Genomic DNA, 23032 nt, shown 5'->3' with positions numbered 1-23032 from the left:
GTAAGGCAGTTATTGTAGCGAAGTTACGGGGAAGGTGCCACTCCAGCCATGTCTTGTTGCTTCTGTGTTTTGACAGCTAATTACTTCTAGAACCATTGTTATTGTATGACTGGAGGAGGATAAAAAAATAATTTGCATGACTGTCTGCTACTAGTGTGTACAGATGAGATAAGTAGAAGCATGCTGTGGCAATCCCATACTATATTTACCTTCAGCTTTTCTCATCACATCAAAAGTGTGGACATAGAGTAGCTACTCCCTGACAGACTGTCACAATTTGCTGCCTGCTGAATGAGTGTAACCATATTGGCCACATTTTGCTGATGATTTTCAAGTATCTGTGCAGAAGTGCTTGCTGTATGTCAACCTGATGTAACTTTAAACATCCTTGGATAATAATGTTGATACACATGCTTCTAGCTCTTAGACAAAAAGTCACCTTGTCTTTAGTGCATTCAACATTACCTTTCATGTGTAGTTTATGACAAATGTACCTAATGGTGCTGAATAAAGAAAAACGTGTTGAATAAAGAAAAATGTTCTAGTAGTCCCCTGTGAAATAGTACTTAGATAGTAGCTACCTGAAATTACTTCAGATCTGGGACCTCCAGACCTGTACTAAACTGCCTACTTCACTGAAGCATTAATGCTGCATCATTGCAAATGGCCTTCAAAGCATTCTGCTGTGCTTGAATTACTTATCAACACAACCTTCAGATAAAATTAAAGGGTTTTGAAGAGTAATTCATACAACTTCAAATGAGGAGGTCATTGCTGTTAGGTTGGGTTGCAGAATTTGAAATAATCAAAGTTTTAATTCCTCTTCAGGCACAGTGGAAGAAGGAATTTTAATTGAAGATTAATGGAAGAAGGCATTTTAATTCCCATTAAAGGACAGTCAGGGAACCAGCAGAGGGAAGAAATTTGAAGAAAGCATGCTTCAGATTAGACTTCTCCAACACAGTGACCAAGAAATGGCCAATAGTTAGAGACAGCTTTCTGTAGTAGTCAAGGTAGGGTAAAGAAACCTAGTCACTCCCTTCCTGGACTGTTGGCCTTCAGTGTAGAGCTGGCTGATGTCTTAGCTAGGCTTAGCTGGGCTTTGTCATGGAACTCCATATGAGTAAAATCAAAATTCAATATATAGTAACCTGCTATGAAAAAAGAACATAAGCCTGTGTTCAAGAAGATCAAAGAAGGAAAGATACTTCCTCACTGCTATCTTTTCACCTTCAGTTTCAAGCCATGACCCTGAATGTAATTATTCACAAGTTTCAAATATTTTACTATTAACAGAATTATTTTCATATGACTCAAGTGTCTTTATGAATTGTACTCTTGAAGACAATCTCTTTTCTGGTGAGAGCTTTGACAATTCCTTTATCTAAGATCTTCAGTCATTGTTTCTCAGTAAGCAATTCTTCAAACAGAGGAGATACTGAGTCTTACAATCCTTATGCATCAGTACTTTTTTTCTCATGAAAGCAATTGATGCTGGCTTCAGGACCTGTGCTCTCACTTTACTCTCACTTTAAGCACAAGATCATTTTAACTGAATGCAGTGATATATATAACTATAAAACAGCATTGCAGCAGAGCATAGAATTTGAGATAGAAAGTCCAGATCACCTCCATTAGCTGCTGGGCACCTTCAGATGTGGTGTTGATATTTTTACTGTTTCAAAAACACTGGGTACTGGGAAATGTTGGAAGTTGTTAAAGAAGCCTTCCTGGAGAATGTCTGTCCCACTAGAGCTGGTGTGGATCTTCAGTAGGTACGGAATGGAGTTCGTGATGTCCAGAAACCCTTATTTCCTTGGCCCAGTGGGGAATGCACTCTTCCCCTGTTTATTAAGCGACTTTTCCTGTGATCCTTTGCCATGTTTTGCACCAGCAGGCCCTGTTAGCAGGCAGTTTTGTTTCCTGTGTGCTGCTGACACTACTGCTGTTCCACACTTCTGCTCCAACTTCATTTATTGAGATTGATGCAGGATGGCAGACCACATGTGATGTCTGCTGAATGAAACAACTGACATCTAGATACAGGCTGAGCAGAGAAATCATGACCTGTGTGTGCACGCACCACAGAGTGTAAGATCTCTCTTATTTTTCTTCCACAAGCTCCTGACATGTATCTGAAACACTGTGCTTTGTTGTTGTTTTTGTTTTTGTCCTAGTGCCTTTTCAGGAAAAAGATCTTAAAGTTTTTCTGTCAGTTGAGCAGCAGAAAAACATGATATAACGAACATTAAATACAGAATTATGTTGTGTGCAAATGGCTCGAGAGAAAGGAAGGGCTCATTTTCTTAAATGTTTATGCAGAGGAAGAAGAGACTACTTCCTTGTACTAAACTGCTGCAGGTGCCTGGTTCCTGCTTACCCAGGGGCTCTTGTAGCAACCTGTATTGGACTATCTCCTGGAAGTCTCTGTAACAGCAGAAAACACAAAGCACTAATTGCAACTCTATTTTGTTATAAAGGTTTGGGGTTACGATAGCTTTCTTCCTTGGCCTGGTCTCCTGGCAGTGCGGAGGGTGTTTGCCAGCCTTAGAAGTGGTAGTTCAGGGTTGCAGTGTACCAGTGATATGTTTTCACCAAATAAAAAATAGATTTATATTAACCATTTTAGTTTGAATTCTCAGCTGAAGTAACCGTTTACATGTGCAGTGCTGACAAAATAAGAACACTGAAAGGTGAACAAGTCAAGCTCCTTTCCTTCTGTCAGACACAATAGAAAACAAGTGCATCTTTCCATGCAGCACTGACCTTCTGTCTGCCCTACTGAATGAAGGGCTGCTTTTCATGATGCAGTTGAGTACTCCCCAAGCAACCCCCTGGCTGTCCATCTCTAGCAAAGCTGTGATATTCAGGGAGCCTAGCAGACAACTTAAGCGACAGTGGTAGTTATTACTGTCAGATAAGATTTCAGTACTGCAAACTTTTGCTTGAAGTGTGGAAAGAAAATATGAAAACTCTCCTTTCTCTGCCCTGTGGGGCTGTAGGCATGGCCCTAGGGTCTTCTCGCTAAGATGTCTGGAATCTCTTGAGAGACCATGAGATGTGAGACTGGCGAAGCATAACAGAGGCCTTTCGGATAACTTCTAATTTATGTATGAAATCTTGGGAACAACTCTTGCTGAGTGTGGGTGTGGGAACCATAAGGACAGGTCCTGTAACGATCTTTGGAAATGGGTCTGCAGAGTGTTGCAACTGAAGTTTGCCATTCAATTGATTTTGTGGGAAAGAGGAACTGATAAAGGGCTGAAGGCTGCGGAGCTGCCTTTCCTGCTTTTGCTTAGAAGCTTCCCGTTAGTCCCAGAGGCCTCCTATTTGTACATCCCTTAATATAAATTCATTAAAATCATAGGGAATCAATTCTTGAGACAGGCTTTGAAACGTTAAGAGTGACAAAATAAGGGTATTTTTTGCTTGAAGTTTTGCTTTGTTGCTTGGGGGAAAAACAGTGCCATAACGGAGGCTTGCTTGTCCCAAGCTTTGTTGTTTTTCTGAGATAATCTGTGAGGATCAGCAACACAGAACAACCCGCTGAAGTTCTGAACTGTGACTGGTAGTTCACAGTTTTTGCTCTTACCTTGTCTCTTTGTACTCTTGTCTCCAGTACTGTCATACTGTATATTTCTATTACAAAAATAAGAGTCAGTGGTATTTTTAAAAAGCATCTATCAATACGTGATCTCAGTTTGAGTTACTATTCCCTGGAAATAGCAGATCTTTGTCTAGTGAATCTGCATGTTCTGGAGTGCTCACTGTATGATGTGACTTGTGGTTTACAGTGTGCTGAAAGTGCTTGGACTCTAGTAGTGCTGCTTAGTGGATGGTAATATTTTTATGATTCTTTTTATGAACAAGGGGTTAGGACTACTTAATCTTACAACTTGAAATTTCAAGTTTGTGGGTTGAAAAATGGCTCTCATATATTGTACACTTCAGTCAGTAAGCTCTTTCACTCTTTGTTCTTTCACTCCTTAAGCTTTTAGGTTTGCTTAGATTTGTTTACCAGTGTCCTCAGATACTCTCCAGAACACTTCATGTTACTGTTCTGTCCCCATTCTGCCTTGTACAAACTGATTGGAAGAGCCTACTGCGCGTGCAACACCTTGTGCTGCGCGACTCAGCAAAGGCAGTATGTAACTGGTTCTTAAAGTAAGGAAAATCTTCACACTGTCAGCATCTTCCCTTTCTTCCTTCCTCAGCTCTTCTTCTTTTAGCCTGATTTTCCTATTTAATAATCCTTTTCCAGATTTTTTTTTCCTAAGTGCAAGGAATTGAAGGCAAGAATTTGGTACATTTGGAAACAAGAGGTGAATAAGGAAGAAGTTTGTTAACAATGTTTTCTTCTAAATTCAACACTTTCTTCTGACTTAAATATGGAACAATTGAAGGTGTCTTAATAACTTTCACATTGTTTATCCTACTAAATATTTCCTTGTTATGAAAAATTATACATTATCTGGTTAAAATGTTCACTTTGTGTTGGTGAGTTCTACGTCATATAAAGAGAAAAGCATTACAGTACATCTTGTACTCCTTAAGGCTGAGTTAGGATGCTCAGAAACAGAACTGTGATGCATACGTGGACCTTAGTTCATGTTCTTGGCTCTAGTTCAATCACACTGATGTTTCCTCTTGTAATTGCTCAATGTACACACTGCTCTACAGTGTCTTCCACTTCCTTTTTAGAGACTCAAGTAGAGTTTCCTTCCCTTGCAGGCCAGACCCAGGATCTAGTCAGATTAGACTGTGCTTGCAAGTTTTGAAAGCAGTCCAGAAACTGGCTCGTGAATCAACAATTATGGCAAGAGAAACCTGGGAGGTTTTGTTATTATTTCTTCTTCAGATTAATGACACTCTTCTAGCGGCTCCAACTGTCCAAGGTTTGTGTTAGACTTCCATTTGATCCAATTACTGGAAAATGCTTTGGCTCTGCTGGATGTTGAACTGCTATGGGAATGAGGGGAAACCTGTTTAAAGCTTGTAGTAGCTACCAGAGTGCAATAGCTCACTCCTAATTCTGCTACACTACTCCAAAATAAAGCACTGTCAGAGAAGACTGAGGGCTTTGGAACTGAGTCAGTTCTCCAAAATATATTTTTGCAGAACAGTGGACTTGGTACACAAAGAATTCATAGCACATGGTTTAGATAACATTGTTCCCTGTTAGTTTCACTGAAACCCCATATGTGCCTTCCCGTTTGGCCTGCCTACTGAAAAACAATGTTATCAGTTTATACCTTATTTAAAATCAATAAGACATCAAATATTGTATGTGCAGGAGAAAGCAGCCTAAGATCAGTAGCTGAGTTCCTTGTATGTGTTAATGACATGTGGATATGGGTGGGTTTTCTCTGTTCTCTCTGAACTTTTAAAGAAGTTCATTTACTGCAGGAAGCAATTGGGAATTACTCTTAAAAGAAAAATGATATAAACATACAACAAAAAACTTGGGAATCTTTACAGCTATTGCTTAAACAGAAATCTAATACGTGAGATGTAATTGTGATGGTTATGGGAGTCTTTTAGCATCAAAATATTCCTTGAGAAGATGTCTGAAGTTATTTAGATTGAGTACTCACTAAATACATGCTTTATTTCTGCTATAAGGTGGCATTGCTGAAAATCTGGCTGAGAAGTTAATTGGTGTGCTGTTTGAGGTATGGTTACTGGCCTGTACACGGTGCTTTCCAACACCGCCTTACTGGAAAACTGCCAAAGAGATGGTGGCCAACTGGCGACATCACCCTGCAGTAGTGGAGCAGTGGAGCAAGGTCATCTGTGCTCTTACTTCCAGGTAGGAGAAATTGTGCAGAGAGAAGCAGATACCTGCTGGTACAATCACAGCTTGATTTCTCTGGAGTTTCTTGTTTGTGGAATGCATGGTGATCCCAGAGTGAATAAGCAAAACAAAGTGCTTAATGAGAGATTTTGCAAACGCTCTTTGCTCTTATGGCTTGGGCATGCACGTCTTCATTCTGCAAGTGAACATAAATTGGTTTGTCCCCGTTATTGTGTAATCTCAGCATTTCTCCAATGATCAGCTCTTTACTCTCTGTTATTATATGTCAGTCTCCATCACTGATTTTTATATAGTGTCCTGTGAGGAATGAGTCATTAGCATTAATGTAGTATTACAATTTGTATGTATGACAGGCATCACCAAGATGATTAGGTGCTTATCACCACTGAGAGTGTCTGTGCTTGATACATCCCCTGCTCTCAAAAGCTGCAGCGATGCTATGGGCAGGCTGTGAGGATGTGATGGGCTGTATGCAGACTGCAGTCTCCTTCCTCCATAGGAGCAGTACCACACCACCCTGAGTACTTGGTACTTGAAACTGTGGGGATTGGAGGAGAGGCTGGGCTGTAACAGGACACCTCAAACAGTGAGGGGAGCATCAGTGCCAATAATTCTGGGGTCTTTGTCGTACAAAGTCTTTGTGGGACAGATCTCATCCTCCTGGGGAAGTGAACTTGATGAAGTGAGAATCAGGGAGATAAGTCTCCCCTGAGACTTCTATAATGATTTATATGAAAGTTTGAAAATACGTTAAAATTGCTGCATTGTGAAAAATTAATACTGAAAACTTGCTTATAATTACTTGTTAAAAAAGTGAGTGTAAGTAGATGTTTCCAGATTATGCAGCTAATTGTTAAACCTGTGGGAAATAAAGCTGCAATGCACATTTTGTGTATTTCCCACGCTATTTTTTTAGCTATTTTTAGTTCATTTGATGTAGCATTGCGTAACAGAAGGTATTTTATGATTCACTGATCTGAAAAGCACAGCTCTGAATCCAAACATGCGTTGGCATTCTGTTCCATGTATTTCATGCCCAAATTTTATCTTTCACTGTTGACTAACAGTCTTAGTTCTGTTGATTCACAGATCTGCAGGTTTTCTGTAACATTTATTTTACTAATCTGCTGCATAGTAATGTTGGTTTATACCTAATCCACAGAAAACTGAACTCTTCTGATACTAACTTTAAGCCTAGTGGATTTTAAGCTGAATTTTTAATACTTAAATAGTAGAACTTCAAACAGTTAAAGTGCTATTGTAATGAACCCTTGTCTGAATTGATTTATTAGCAGTCAGCCAGGGGTAAAAATCTCAAAGCCAGACAGTAAATTATATTTGGAACTTTGTACCCTTATGGAGTGTTAATCTGTATCTGTAGCTATGATGTCATGGCAGAATAAAACAAGGGTCTTTTGTGCTGCCATAGCAGTAGGTACTTCTTTTACCCACATAAGTCTGTATTAGCTGACTGCGCTGGATATTTTAATTACAGCTTATTTCCATTAGTAGACATTCTTGAATAAGTCCCAAATTTCAGTTAAGATTCTGTCACCTTCCTTGAAGGGCAGGTTTCTTGGAACCTGTAAAAGAAGAACTGTGAAGCAGCGTGTTCTTCTGCAGCACAAAGATGTGGGGCATGACTTAGCAAAAAGTGTAAACTGAGGCCGATGCTAGGTTTCACTGGGTGGGTCATGATGAGGTAATTTTGCAGCAAAAACCCTATAGGACTGTGCCTCTGGGGTACAAAATGCAAATGGATGCTGGGGCATCCAGCAGTATGCAAAGTAGTTCCTGCTTGACATAGGAATATATGCAACTCTTCTGTTGCATTCCTGTTCATTTACTTGTTTGATTGCATTTGGTACTGTACACTGTAATGGGCAAATAAGTGATGGATGTTGTTTCATTCACCTGGTGTAGGGAACCTGCTTTGTCAGGGGGGTTGGACTCAATGATCTCTTGATGTCCCTTCCAACCCCTATGATTCTATGATTCTGTTTTGGACTTGATGAAGGCCTTGTCCTAAAGTTCATCTACTTTTCTGCCCAGCTAAGTTACCATTACAGACTGTGCTTTGACTGTCTTTAGCATGAATTAGCTTCAGTGAATGGTAGCTCAGCCTCTTTAACTTTAGGAGTAAGCAGGACTTCTGCAATACCTGAATTGAGAAATGGTGCTACAAGAGCATTTAGCTTAGGGAAACCAAAAAGTAATTTCTGGGAATGGTGAGGAATTTGAGAAGGCACTGCTTTGCTCTCTTCCATGCTTTTAGGGAACCAAGATTATGCTGATCAGGGAAGTGAGCCAAAGTTTGCAAAGCTGGGGGTGAAGCAGGGCTCAAATCAGATAGCAGCAGCTCAGAGAGGCTCACCAGTAAGGATCCTGAATCACTTATCATTATCCTCATGTATTGTGTTGCTGTAGATCCCCTTGTGGCCTCCTGTTGATTTCTTTGAGGCTTTGATGCACTATTAAATTTTGAAGAGTATTAACTATGTGACAGATATGTCTGACTTGCTTTCTAGATTGCTGCGTTTTACATATGGACCTTCATTTCCTCCATTTAAAATTCCTGAAGAAGATGCTGGTCTGATTCCTCCTGAAATGGACAACGAGTGCGTCGCGCAGACTTGGTTTCGCTTTTTACATATGCTGAGGTATTGTAGCTACAGCCATCCATTATTCATATTCTTGCATCATTTCTGAAAACTTTTCAAATGAAGTATTTCTCTGGAGATTGCTAAGCTTTATGTACTTAAGAAGAACAAAGTGTAAGAGATGTACAAGTGCTCTGCAACAGTCCAGGTAAAACTGAGTGGGCCGCACCATTCTGAACACACCAGTTTGCATTCTGAGCCAACTAGTTGGGTTGAAAAGTGTTTTTAGCTATGTGGCATTTTGGAGGATCTTAAAAACAGGACTTCAGTAGAATTGTGTTTCTCTGAGATAGCAAACAGGAAAAGTGGAACAATAACTCTGAGATGTGCACTGCTTCTATTTGCTTTCCAGGATGTTAAATTTAACCTACAAAAGATTATTTTTAAAATGGGTGTATCTCTTTGCTTTTATAAAGAAAGCTATTGAGTTAAAATTAACATCCATATTACCCGTCCTCAAATTTGCATCAGAACCAAGTGTCAGGCTTTGTTTGGAGGAATCTTGGGAAGGCATCACATTCATATTCCCAATAGGCAGCATAATTGATTTTTTCCTCTACAAACATTCTAACATATATTTAGGTTTAATATTTACTTATTTTACTATTTAAAATTTATTCTTCATTTCTGATGATGTCTCCCAGCCCAGGCTTGCTGGTGCAGCATTTGTATTTGTCAGGAAAAAACTCAAACTTTTTCAACCTACTCATCACTCACTTCCACTTGCTTTCTTTGGTGACGATGTGTAATTTTTCACTTCTGCGCTGGGAAGAATCTTAGCTATGTAAGATTTTAAAAAGGGACTTCACAAGACCTGAACATTACTGCAACTGCAAGATTGCTCTCTCTAGGGCGTACTCCGGCTCACTGGGTCTTAATACATTTATTAAGCCTATTTGAATGTTTGAAGCTTTTTAAAATAGTGGATTATTGTTTCTTTGTTTTATAAATTTTTGAACACGATGACCACTAGGAAGCCCAGGAAGGAGAAGTTGACTTCTGAAACTCCTGTGATGGAATAAAAGCTACATTTTTTGTAGAAAAAATGCTAGTACAAGATGCTGACATTTTGAGGGTTTTTTTTATTTGTTACTCTTGTGTGTTGCTATTAATCAATTACCTTGGAGTATTATAACTCTAAGCGTTCTCGAAATCCTAAAAACAGTCCTTAAACTGACTGGAACATTCTTTCTTTTTTTGTGTTTGTGCGCAGTAATCCTGTGGATTTGAGTAACCCAGCCATTATTAGTTCTACTCCCAAATTTCAGGAGCAGTTTCTGAACGTGAGTGGGATGACTCAAGAACTGAATCAATACCCCTGCCTTAAGCATCTGCCTCAAATCTTCTTTCGTGCCATGCGTGGGATCAGCTGTTTAGTTGATGCATTCCTAGGTAATGCTTTCGATTTACCTTCATCGTGATTTACAGATCATTACTTTTTTTTTTTTTAATCTGTATTCTTCAGAAAACAGATGTGACCATTTATCATTTGCAAGTATATCCTAGCATTGTTAGGGGTGGGACCTAAAGCCACTTCTAAATGACTGTCTGCGTACACAGTAGTTGTGTTTGAATGCTAAACATTGCAGTTTACCTTAGTTTTAGATAAATGCCAAAAAAGTTCTAATTAAATGTCGAGTCCAGCATTGATGTATCTTCCCCAGACATGGCTTCTTTCTCTTTTTATCTAACCAGCGATATAAGGGTTACAGTCTAGCATTTTGTGAGTACTGACAACTTTGTTTATTGACTTTGTGGCACCAGCTGTGTGCAGTGGCCATTTCTTGGGAGATAGTGATTTTTTTGACGGGCATCTTCAGGTACTTATACTCCAGCTAGCAGTTGCACTTAGCAACAGTATTCACCTATCAATCCTAAACTGAGAACAGCTGTGTTTCTTTGTATCTGCTGGTTACCAAGTCGTTTAGGTTCTCCTGAAATGTAAGGTCAGATGTAAGCCCTGGCTACTAATTTTTAAATGAGGACTGTACAGCACTTGAAATCTAAGGCAGTACTCTAAGAACCCTTCAGACTTACTGAAAAGTGGTCAGAGTTGATGTGCTGTTGTAAGCTCAGAAGAGCCACCTGTCTCCTACTGCTTTTCTTCTTAAATGTGTGCAGTCAAGTGCTGCCTTGTGCCAGAAGTGTGAGCTGATACCTGACTGCTGGAGACTTGAGCAGGTACAAAAACTGTGCAGGAAAAAAAAAACAGGCTGAGGAATTTGACTCTGTTGGTACCCCATTCCCCAGTGCAAACGAGCTTTGGTTACCATGTTTTTCACTTTGGTAGGAATAGCATTGTTTAAAAAGCTACTGAGTAATAGCAAAGAGCCAGTGATCAGTTTTCACTTCCACAAACTGTGCGTGTTCTAGAAAGTTGTTGAAACTGTTTCTCTGATAGTGACTTAAAACTGGTTGCATGTACTGTGCTTCTTCCAGATTCCTAGCCACCAACTTTAAGGAATTTTAATTATTGCTGTTTACTGTTACTACACCTGAGATATTAAATATTCAGTAGTAAAACACTACTGGAATTTGTGAAAGGAAAGCTACATACAGGCAAAATATGGGCTCACTTCATTCAAACAACATCTTTGTATTACTGTCTCTCTGCTAACCTGTGATGGATTTGAGCATCTCCATTGAAACAATAATAAAATAAATAAAAATGGCAAACTGTGCGTTAATATGGAGAGAATCCTTTCACATCTATGCAAGCTGAATTATACATAAAAAACCACAAAACCAACAAACAAATGTAGAGCTTGGGCACAGCGAAGCTCTTGGTGACATCAAATACAGCAAACACACAGTGTGTCCTGGATGGATGTATGGACTCCTTCAGCTAAAGCTAATGAGAAATCTTGTTACCTTCTACACCGAGTGTTGAAGCACATTGTTTTTATCTTGCCCTCTCTGGTATGTGCTCAGGTGATGTGTGCATTTGGCAAAATATGGCACCTGATTTTCCACCCCATCAAAAAACAAATTGTACCAAAGGAATAAGTGTCATAGTGCATACGTTACCCTCTGCTTGGGGCACCACAGTAGTGATTCAGCAGAAGTTTGTTGCTATGTGATGTGCATACAAAGCATTCACTTCATTATAGTAAAAGAATCATATCAGATTTTCAGACATGTCACAGTTCTGCTCTTAATTTGTCAAACGGGGCATGGGAGGGTGGTTCATTGCGATGGGAAGAAGTGCTGTTTGTCGCTGCAAATTTGGCAGAGGGAATTTCTAAGCTAGTTACTTCAGAATCTGTGACTAGAAAGAGTGGCTTCTTACACACCACAAATATTTCCCTGAGGCTGGGCTTTGTGAGATTTCTGATTTAACTTCTTGCTGCCAGAAAATTATAGCTTGCTCAGCTTTCTTACCCGTCCCTTGCAGTGGCAGTAGTATTTGTTCAGTGAGCTGATTCAGCTCACTAGAACAGCAGAAGGCTTGACTTAATTGAGCGAGCTGAGCTGACTGAGAGTCAGACATCCTAGAGCTGTCTCAGAATGGGCTGTGGGATGCAGACTGGAAAAGAAGGGCAAAGGTGAGATATATCTGGTTTTTGGCAGGAGTGAGCTGTTAAATTAGCTCTGGCAAGTGAACCTTGCTCCTTTCCCTCTGCTTGCTCTTGGTACTCCTGTGTGTGTTCTCCCAGATTCCGAGGTTGTGGTTTTCTGTTAAGAGTTTATCTAATGCAACCAGAGTTTTCTGTTTGTGCATGTAATTTTGCCAGTAGAAGGGAAAAATATTTTTCTTGTTATGGCTGTTTATGGGGGTGGGGAGGAAGGGAAAGCTAGTCTACTTACAGAAGGTCCAAAGGCTGAGTAACTGTGCTGCTGTGCATGAGTTTATAGAAGACTTGCTGAGAGCTTGCTTGAATTTTTGGTCTGCAGGCATTTCACGGCCCCGGTCAGACAGTGCCCCGCCCACGCCAGTAAACAGGCTGAGCATGCCCCAGAACACTGCTGTCAACACGACCCCACCCCATAACCGAAGGCATCGGGCAGTGACTGTGAATAAAGCAACGATGAAAACCAGCACTGTAAGATTTCTTATACTGTGTTTAAGTGCTTATCCTGGAGGATAGCTTCCTTAGAGGAAGTGATGCTCATTTTTCTAGGAGCTGATTTGTTCTTCCGTTTGAATAGGTAACTACTGCACATGCTTCCAAAGTGCAGCACCAGCCATCCTCTACTTCTCCGCTCTCTAGCCCTAACCAGACGAGTTCTGAACCGCGGCCGCTGCCGGCTCCTCGCAGGCCAAAGGTTAACAGCATCCTCAACCTCTTTGGATCGTGGCTATTTGATGCAGCGTTTGTTCACTGTAAACTTCATAATGGAATAAACAGAGACAGCAGCATGACTGGTAAATATTACTGAAAATGTGTTCATTTTTTTCCTTGTTTTATTGACATTTCCTACCTGCAAGATTAATGTAAATGCATAATCAGTAAATAAAAATAAAATCCTAAGTGCTGTATAGTGGTTAACCCCTCCCAGCTGAACCAGCACTGACAGGTGTCTGGGGGCTGTTAAATTAAAACAAATAAATCAACCAATTCCTTTTCACAATTAAGCACCGCTTGCTCTAACAAGTAGGGTGGTTGCAATTGTGCTAGTGGGAAAGACAGGGAAGGAAATAAAGAGGTAAGAGTCCATTTCCTGGTTTGAAATCTGCCTGAATATATCTTTGAGTAATGGCAAATTTTTATAGTGATTCTAATCTTTGCAAAATTTTCAAACCCCACTGCAAATACAACACAAAGTGATCCTTCGTGTTTTTGGAGAACATTATATAAGCAGATGATCCTTAAAATAGCAAGTTGCTTTTTTTCAGTGATGGTTGTTTACTTGTATAGTAAACAAACAGGTTGTTTACTGTATACCTTGATACCTCACTCATCTACAGTCTTCAAGTGCTAGATTTATTTTGTCTCTTGCACTTTGCTCAGCTCTAGAAGTTAGATGTTTTGAGATACGATAGAAGAATTAGGGCTCTGTTCAGTGTGGCTTTCAAACTCTTTTCTTTGGCGATAAATACTCAGAAAAAAGTAAGCTTTCTTAGTCCTTGCTTTTTTCCTGTTCTTTATATAGGACTTCAGATGTCTTCTAAACTGTAACGAGAGATCTCAGAACCTTGCTGGCCAAAGTAAGAAAAATAGGTTGTAGCAAGTTGGATTTATCATAATATTAGCAGTTAAACTGATGAACTTCCCTGTTCATTGTATAAAAAAATCTCATTCTTCGTTTGTGTGGAGATGATGGGTTTAAGATTTGGAATCTCTTAAAAGAATTTTAAACACTGAAGAAGGACTGCTGAAACTGTAGACAGGCATCATAGCTTTGGAGATCTCAAGGTCACCTGCTAAGAAAATGTGGCAAGACTTCCAAGGAGCTAACCTCATGGAGTTTCTGTTGACTTGAAATATCAACATCCTCAGAGTCAAAGTGTCTTATTTTCTAGGAGTCTAATCTATGAAACCTGATGCCTCCAAGTGAAATCTTTTACTTGCTGAACTTTGTAAGGCAGAAGGTGCTGTGCTGGACTGATGAGATGGGCTGAAAGGGCTGTATGGTGTGGCCCCTCTCCATCACACAAGTGGGGCCCATCATGTCTTGGTGTTGTGCCCGTTCCCTTGCCTCTGGTTATTCTACTCAATATAGAATCATAGAATATTTAAGATTGGAAAAGACCTCTAAGATGATCTAGTCCAACTGTCATGCCCACTAAACCGTGTCCTCAGTGCCACATCTTCATGTCTCTTAAACACCTTCAGGGACAGTGACTCTACTACCTCCCTGGGCAGCCTGTGCCAATGGCTCTCTGCTTTTTCTGAGTAGAAATCTTTCCTAATATCCAATGTCAACCTCCCCTGGAACAATATGAGGCCATTAGTGTTCTAGGAGCAGAGACTGACCCCCACCTTGCTACAGCCTCCTTTCAGGTATTTGTAGAGAGTGATGAGGTTTCCCCTGAGCCTCTTCAGACGGAACCATCCCAGTTTCTTCAGCAACACCTCACAATCTTGTGCTCCAGACCCCTCATGGCTTCATTGCCCTTCTCTGGATACACACCAGGGTCTCAGTGTCTTTCTTGTAATGAGGGGCCCAACACTGAGCACAGTACTTGAGATGGGGCCTCAGCAGTGCTGACTGCAGAGGTACAACTCCTGCTGGATGCACTATTTCTGACACAAGCCAGGATACCATTGGCCTTCTTGGCCACCTGGGCAGACCGCTGGCTCACATTCAGCTGCCTGTCAGCTAATACCACCAGATCCTATTTCTCCATGCAGCTTTCCAGCCACTCTGTCTCAAACCTGTAGCAACGCATGGAGTTGTGATTAAAGTGCATGACTCTGCAATTGGTCTTGTTAAAGCTCATCCTATAGATGTCAGCCTGTCTATCCAGTCTGTCCATATCCCTCTGTAGGGCCATCCTACCCTCAGGCAGACCAACCTTTCCTCCCAACTTGGTGTCATCTGCAAATGTATTGAGAGTGCACTCAATCCCCTCATCCAGATGATTGGTAACACCATTGAACAGGGCTGGCCCCAGTACTGAGCCCAGAGGAGCAGCTCTCTTGGCCAGTCACCATCTGTGTGTGACTCATTCACCACCACTCTCTGGGCCTGGCCCTCCAGCCAGTTCTTTACCCAGTGAAGAGTGCACCTGTCCCAGCCATGGGCTGCCACCTTCTGCAGTGGAATTCCGTGGGTGACAGAGTCAGAGGCTTTGCTGAAGTCTAAGTAGATTGTACCAACAGCCTTTCTGTCTTCCACCAGGCTACTCACCTGATTGTAGGAGGAGATCAGGTTGGTCTGGCAGGACCTGCCTTTTGTGAACCTGTGTTGGCTAGACTTGTTCCCCTAGGTGAGGGTTGTGAGAAGAAGTCAGCAGAGAAGGGGCTGCTAGTTATCACAACTCCTGTGCTTAGGGAAGTGGACAGAAAGAAGTCTTGTTATCAAGACTTTTTGTCTATAGATTGGCTATGCCTGTGTATCATAGTTCATCTCTCATTCTTAGTACCCTGGTACAGTATGTTTGTGTCAAGCATTCTGCATGTTTGACACTGCTAGTGATAAACCTTATGTAAGCCTCAAGAAGAAAATTCACTCTCTGCAAGACCAAGGAGATCTCACTGCCCTGGTACACCCTTACAGAAACATGCATCTTCTAGAGTGTATTTTTTATTCCTCTTACTGCATGTGACACAAATTTTCAATAAGAACTGATATGATATGATTTCTAAATAGATGCTCGTGAGCTACCCTAGAAGAAACCATGGAGGATGGGATGCAGCCTCAAGTTCTACTTCAGAATTTAGTTCAATTCCTTTAAATGAACCTGCTGATCCACAGGGACCAGCACATCATCTTTCTCCCATCTTGCAAGTCTTTTTGATGAGCTTTATGAATTAAGGAGCAGTTGGTCAAAGCCCGGGCAAAGGAGTAGATGTTGCTTTTTTTGGGTCTTTTGCTTTTCTTCTCAATATGGTGCCTCATGTTTCTGATTTCATCAACTCTTTCACCTCCAGAAAGGAAGTCAAGAAGAGTAAGAAAGGTATTTCTGAGGTGAAAAAAGTAATGCAGCTTTTTGTAGGTTTTGAGCTGAAAAATACTTGGGTATATAACCCAGCCCACGCTAGTTCACCTTGCTTTGATTTGAGCAGGATGCCTGACTTGGGTGATCTCCATGTGTTCTGACTTCTGACAGCTATTCCATGGTTCTGTGAATATAAATACTGCCATGATCTTCGATTTTTTGTTATTTCCATGGGAAAAATAGTACTAAACCAGAATCCTGCAACAGTTATCATAGATATTTCACGTTTGCTGTTGTAATGTTTTTAGTCTGTGTCTCTTTGGGAAAAGAGAGATTCCAGAATTATTTTCTCTGCTGTGAGGTTAGCTGGAGGTAATCTGCATGCAGCTGAGTGTTGATGGGGTTTCATCACCTAGAAAGCAGTCTTCCTGTTTGCTCTGAGCCTTCTCCTTCCAGATGGTCTTGTGTAGTTGTTTGGATTCTGAAGACGTAACAGAGATTTTTCCATCATCAGTGCCAATGTGTGCCCGTCCTGTGTCAGGTTTTAATTTCTATGCTGAAACTTCAGCAGTGAAGCTTTATAGAATGTATCTCATACGCTTTTTTCTCTATCATGGGAAGAGAGGAAAATATTCTGTTCTGAAACGTGTGGTGTTGAGAGGAATTGGGTATTGTTGCTACAGTCTCTAGAATTAGATGGCTCAGTGATCATTATATTTAAGTGTATGGATTGCTTCACATGACTGGTACTTGATAAAACTCCTTAAGAAATCCTTCAGGAGAGCATCAGGAAGACATGCCTGAATATGGCAGCTCTGGGGAGTACGTGCGCATGCTGAGCTCTAGCTGATCTGCAGGATGTGTCAGTCTGTACATGGGGCTGTACAAACATGCTGCTGCTCATCGCTGTCCTCAGCAAATGGTGTGGATTGGGATAATCTCGTTAATCCCTTGTGCCAGCATTTCAGGAGGTGGATCTTCCAGTAGGATAGGCTTGTTTGTAAACCTTGTTCCTAAAGAAGTCGCAGGCTTGCCAGCCATGTGTTGTGAAGTGGCTGGGGGAGTTGTACTGGAGATGGTTGCTGATATCAGCCAGTTGCTTTTGGGCCTCAAAGCAAACTTGGGGTAAAGTTTAAGCTTCGTCACTTTTGGCCCTCCTGTTCCTGTGGTGCCCCAGAGGGTATAGGAGGCAGGTAGGAAAAGCCCTGATGAGGGAAGTCTTGAGTGCTGCTGGAAGGCTTGGTGTAGGTCTTGGTCTGACACAGCATGTGCAGAGAAACACGAGAGATACGGGTTGCTCTCATGATGCCTGGCTGCTGGAGTGTTTTTTCTCTTTCATTTGTTTCTGGAGATTGTTTTTGAGATGTTTCAGTGGAGCTCTGCCTTTTATTTCTGTGTTGGTGGTGCTGGTGGTTGGGAAGGCATGCCTGTACTGGTTTGGGTAGTTAGCAGCATGGCATATGGAATGGAGCAGTAGTGCAGTCAGGAGCTTATGGCTTGGAAGCTTATGGTTGAGGAGGCTCTGTAGGAAGGTAATCTTCCCCTTATGGGACGTAACTGAGTCACAGAAGCTGTGGGGGAGCCCTTGTGTGCTCCACATACAACGTAACATAGGCAAATGCACCTGAGCTGGGAAGGGTTAATACATCCTTTTAAAGAACTGATGTATGCTGATGTGAACGGGTCTAAATCTTGTTAGTATTTTGTAACTTTTTGTTCATTGTTTTGCATGATACTTTCAAAACCATAATTCTGGACCTGAATGCCGAATTCTTATGTGTTTAACAAGCTTGCTGTATCATAAAGCTTTTAATCTATTTTTTAAAAAAGCTAAAAGCTTCTTAACTTATATTACAATTTCACCATCTTAAAAGTATTTTATAACTACTGCTGTCCTTTGATTTGTTTCCATTTTATTTCTATTATCTTGCAGCATCTTTTATCCAAATTCTTCTTTCTTATAAATCTTGTAAGTAGGAACAAGCAGCTTTTCCTTAATTGCGGTCATGCTTTTCTTTTTCCATAATCCCATCTTTTATTTGTAAATTCATTCTCATTGTCTCTTGTAGCTTTTGCACTTTTACTTGAAAAAGACAAGTAATTTTTTTCTGTGTGTTTTTGAATGGGGAGGATTGTTGGCAAAAGCAAATTAATCTGCCTGAATCAGTCCCATCTTTTATGTACTTTAGTCTGTGATCATGTCATGAATTTCAGGACTTTGCACTAACCATGTTTTTTTTACTTAAAGCTTATTTTACAGACCTAGTGTTTGATTTGTATGCATTGTGCATGTAGTGTTTTTTTCCAACTACAGTATATTGCTGGATAGCTTATTCAGGACAAAAAATGGCTCATGGGAAGATGCATAAAGATTTGTGCTGTGAAAATTTCCAAGGTAATAGGTCAAACAATGAATTCATAGACAAAAATTAAAAGTAGGTGCTTGTCATTAGAAAGTTTCTTTTTAAAGAAACAGAAACAAGCAACAACAAAAACTAAATCCAAACAAAAATCTTACTCATAATGAAAAAGTATTCTGTATGTCCGAGTGTTTGAGTCTTCATTTACAAGACTGACTGTGAACCTGATATTCCCTAGTATTCCCAGCTGGAGACAGAGCAGGTTCTCTGGTACTGGTAGAGATGTTAGCTTGATTCATTAGGAGCACATATTTATTTGTTCTGTTTGGTTTTGTAGCTCATAAAATTTCTGAAGTCTGGTATAGTCTTAGCTAAAAATGAGAAAGAAAATGCTACTTCTGCTATTAATAATCCAAGGGTGAACTTTTTACTGTTTTCTTTCGTTTTTTTCTTTCTCCTTGGACATTGAGGGCATTATACATAAAATTGTTTTGGTTAACATTTTAGAAGAAATGAAGAAGCCAGCAAGATGAGTAGCCTCTTGCATGCTATGTGTGTGATACTGATATGTGAAAGGCATACCAGAAAAAAGACATGAATTGAGTTTATTTGGTCTGGCAGTGCCATCCTGCAGGAAGAGAGCATGAAGCTAAGCAGGATCATAGAATGGCTTAGGTTGGGAGGGACCTTAAAGATCACTGAGCTCCAGTTCCTCTGCTGTAACCAGAACCCCAATCACGTTGCAGTGATGGTGGTCTGTCAAGGTGCATGCAGAGCATGTTGTGTGTTAGCACCCAGGGGAGGCCCATCCTCCTGGCAGCTTCTGTCTGGAAGCTCTCCAGGCTCATACAAGGAGAAAGGGGACCAAAGCAGGAGAGTAGCTCTCAGCAGATTTCTTTCGGACATTGGTCCTTTGGAATTCTTGGATTTTTTCTTTTTTTTTTGAATAGATCATTTATGTTTATGCAACATAATTGGATCAGAGTAGCTCAGTGTTCAGAGCAAGATAGGTGATTAGTCAGTTGCAAGTAAGCACTTGTGTGGACGTGGTAGTAATGGCACAGTGAAAAAGTTTGTACGTATTTTAAGGGTGCAAGGAAAGGTGGTGCTTCATTTTCTGGAGATGGGAGCAAGGCGAGGAAGATCCTTGTCCTCCGGGAGGATAGGGAGGTATTGCTGGATACAAGGAGATAATTCTCAACACAAAATTGGGATTGACTTCAGAATGTGAAGGTCAATTGTTGCCATCCTTATAAGGCAATAGTTATAGCCTCAAATAGTTCCTAAATGGAGGCACTGACTCAATTGCAGTGAACTAACAGCTTCATGATAACTGCTAAATTGGACTTGATCTTTGTGTCCAGGATCCCATGAGCCTATTATATATGTTAACAAACACAGTGAAATGCTGTTTTTTCTCTTCCCAGCTATAGCAACTCAAGCTAGTGTGGAGTTTCGCCGGAAAGGATCCCAAATGTCCACAGATACAATGGCTTCCAACCCCTTGTTTGATGCCAGTGAATTCCCAGACAACTATGAAGCAGGAAGGGCAGAGGCATGCGGGACACTGTGTAGGATATTTTGTAGCAAGAAGACTGGGGAGGAAATATTACCAGCTTACTTATCTCGGTACTAACCTATCTTCCAATTGCTTTATTGGTGTAATTTTACAGTGCAAAGGAATTTGCAGTGTGTAGCATTCAGTTTCTGCCTGAATCCTGTGCTGCCAGCTCTCAGAGCGAGGTTGGTACAGAGCTCCCTTTCTACACTGGGTGCTGGCTTCCTTTCGTCTGCTCGCAGTGCTGGCTTCCATTGGGCTTTCTTCAAGCTCTAGTTGAGAGGGAGCCCCTCCAACACCTGGAGGGAATGGTTTTTTTGTTGTTTTGACACCGGAGGGTTTTTATATTTGCCATCAAATATTGGTAAGATGGACAAAAGCGTGCAGATGTGAGATTGTGTTTTGTTAGACTGATAAGGGTGTTATAGAGCAACACTGGGATGGAGTGTGATTTTTTTTTAATTATTTTACATACAGAAATGCACTAATATTTTATTGATTATTTATTTTTATTGATTTTTTTTTTTCATCCTGAACTACTTTGATTTTCAGTGTAATTTCTAGTAAAATAAGGCTATCCTGCCTATCATAGTCTTCATTTTTCCAGCTTTTTTGTTTAAAAAGTAGTAAAAGCCACAGGCAGAGAATCAGCCTCATAATTCATAACTCTCTCAAACTGTTCAATTACATTTGCCATATGTGGTATCAAAACTTCTGGAAGACTGAACCATTTTGTCTCATGTATGTGGTAGTGCTATATGCATTAGCTGTTTCTCTTACACAGTCAAATTCCTCTGTTTTGTTAAGATGTGGAGGTTTTATTTTATTATTTTATTTTATTATTTTATTTTATTATTTTATTTTATTTCATTATTTTATTTTATTATTTTATTATTTTATTTTATTTTATTTTATTTTATTTTATTTTATTTTATTTTATTTTATTTTATTTTATTTTATTTTATTTTATTTTATTTTATTTTATTTTATTTTATTTTATTTTATTTTATTTTATTTTATTTTAATATTTTTTAAAACATAAATACACTTTAACCTAAAACCTGTTGAGGAATGTAACTGCTTTAGGAGATGAGGTACTTTGGGGTGATGGTCAGCTAGGTAAGGTGGTTCGTGCTTCTCTGCTTTTTCATTCAGAATAGCTGTTTTATATTTTCATTCTCGTTTTCCAGATGTTAGAATTGCTGATCACAGCGCTGTCCCCCCACAAGGATCATATAGTTCTCATTGACACCCCCACACAGGGAGGGCAGTAGCAGGGCAGGCTCTGTTAGGAAACACCTGTGCTGTATGTTTGGCAGCTCCCAGTCCCCGAGTTGCAACAAGACAGGTGTTTCAGCTGAACAGTGTTTTGCTGGCTTTTCACATGTAGTACATGTGATTAGTGTAGTTTTCTTTGAAGGCTAACTAACTGCACTTGCCTGTGCCAATGTAACATAGTGGAATGCTCAGAAAAACTTCTCTCAGCTCTGATTTTTATGCTGTTCTATGTAGAAAAGATCTAATTGCTGCACATTCATGTTCATGTGGGATGCTGATACTTTTTATGTGCAAATAATTCAATCTTATCTTTCTTTGTCAGATTTTACATGCTTTTAATTCAGGGTTTGCAGATAGCAGATTTCGTTTGCCACCCTGTTCTTGCCAGTGTTATTCTGAACTCTCCTCCTTTGTTCTGCTGTGACCTGAAAGGAATTGATGTTGTGGTTCCATATTTCATTTCGGCTCTTGAAACTATTTTACCTGACAGGTAAATTGCAGTTTCCATATAGATATTATCACAAATGTGTGGAGGTGTTTATCTTCTGGGGCTTCTGTCATTCCTGGGTGGCTTTCACTGAAGGAGTTCAGTAATGTGGGCCCCGTGTTGTGTGTGTATGTGATAGTGATAACAGCAGCATCTTGTAAGCTCTAATTTTTCAGTCCATTTAATGCTATTATCTTTAAAGTAATAGCAACCCTTTTTAAAAACAAAATGTTTGAGTGTGTTATCTAAGTATTCATTATTGAAAAGCAGTGGCAACAAGAATAGGGAAAAGAAGTGCTTTAGCTCAAATACATTTAAAGCTGACATTTTCAAGGAAAATATTACAACTATAACTGGAGTGACTTCATTCAGAAAGTAACTTTACACATCATTAAATGAAAAAATTGATCATCTAGACAGTAATGAAGTTGGAGTAGGTTCCTAAACTAGAATATATGCCCTTGTTTGTCAGAGCTGTACAGATTTCTGCATATTTTGCTTAAGACATTTACTACTGCTCCATGGCTGCCTTCTTCTCCATATGTTTTATGTACTGATGCTGCATTTCAGTTTAAAGTAATGTATAAGTTAGTATTCGTCTTCTGGGCTTAAATCTGAACTGCATCTTCTTTCAGGTGGATCTTACAAGTAGAAGAATATACTAGTAGCTTCATAAACAATGTGATCTGTTTTCAATATTTTATACAAGATGCACACAAACATATTCTGTGGATTTCTGGCAGAGCTGGGTTGGTGTGATTTGCAGTAAGCACACCAAGGCTTGTTACTGGCACTTCATGCCTTAAGGATGCAGAATATGAATAAGACTTTCATTTGCTTAATGGTTCAGTGCAAAATACTTAATTCAGGCAGGAATTCATCATTTTCTAATTGTATAATTGCAACTGCTATAAAGTAAGAATCTTGAATCTAAAAAGGAACAGTTACACTGTACATTACAAATTATTTAATATCAAGGGGTAGCTGTATATTTAATTTTCACTTAGATTTGGCTTCAAAATCTTAATGAAAAGATGATTAATGATGTGGTGCTTTGATTTGCAGAGAACTCTCAAAGTTTAAAATCTATGTAAACCCCACAGAGCTGAGAAGAGCTTCAATTAACATCTTGCTGTCTTTGTTGCCTCTCCCTCATCATTTTGGAACCATAAAATCTGAGGTAATAACCTTGCAGCTTTGTTTTACATACTGAATTTTGTCTTCTGGCTTATGGAGTGGCATTTGGGTGAGTTGTGGTATTTGGCATTCTGTTTAGCCCTGAAACTCTTAGCACAAGTTTGACAGGAGCAGTTTGTGCTGTGGATACT

The 23032-nt window shown here is 39.9% G+C and overlaps 1 protein-coding gene across 4 annotated transcripts in view; it reads left to right on the top strand.

Moving 5' to 3' along the window:
- The window catches only part of RALGAPB (Ral GTPase activating protein non-catalytic subunit beta), a 60892-nt gene that overhangs the window by 6583 nt on the left and 31277 nt on the right, over positions 1-23032 (top strand). For 2 of the 4 annotated variants that reach the window (XM_065754205.1, XM_065754204.1), the window contains exons 4-12: positions 4732-4895; positions 5623-5809; positions 8344-8475; positions 9689-9867; positions 12370-12518; positions 12625-12841; positions 19809-20010; positions 21540-21707; positions 22770-22884. In XM_065754205.1, coding sequence (XP_065610277.1) covers positions 4732-4895; positions 5623-5809; positions 8344-8475; positions 9689-9867; positions 12370-12518; positions 12625-12841; positions 19809-20010; positions 21540-21707; positions 22770-22884 — 1513 coding nt within the window. Of the gene's footprint in view, positions 1-4713; positions 4896-5622; positions 5810-8343; positions 8476-9688; positions 9868-12369; positions 12519-12624; positions 12842-19808; positions 20011-21539; positions 21708-22769; positions 22885-23032 lie in introns of all 4 variants that reach the window. The other 2 variants (XM_065754203.1, XM_065754202.1) reach the window with 1 other exon arrangement.

The sequence above is a fragment of the Cyrtonyx montezumae genome, unplaced genomic scaffold (genome assembly GCF_038088225.1).
Source record: "Cyrtonyx montezumae isolate F1298 unplaced genomic scaffold, pur_monq_1.0 scaffold_9, whole genome shotgun sequence".
NCBI lineage: Eukaryota > Metazoa > Chordata > Aves > Galliformes > Odontophoridae > Cyrtonyx > Cyrtonyx montezumae.
This window is presented reverse-complemented; position numbering and strand designations above follow the sequence as displayed.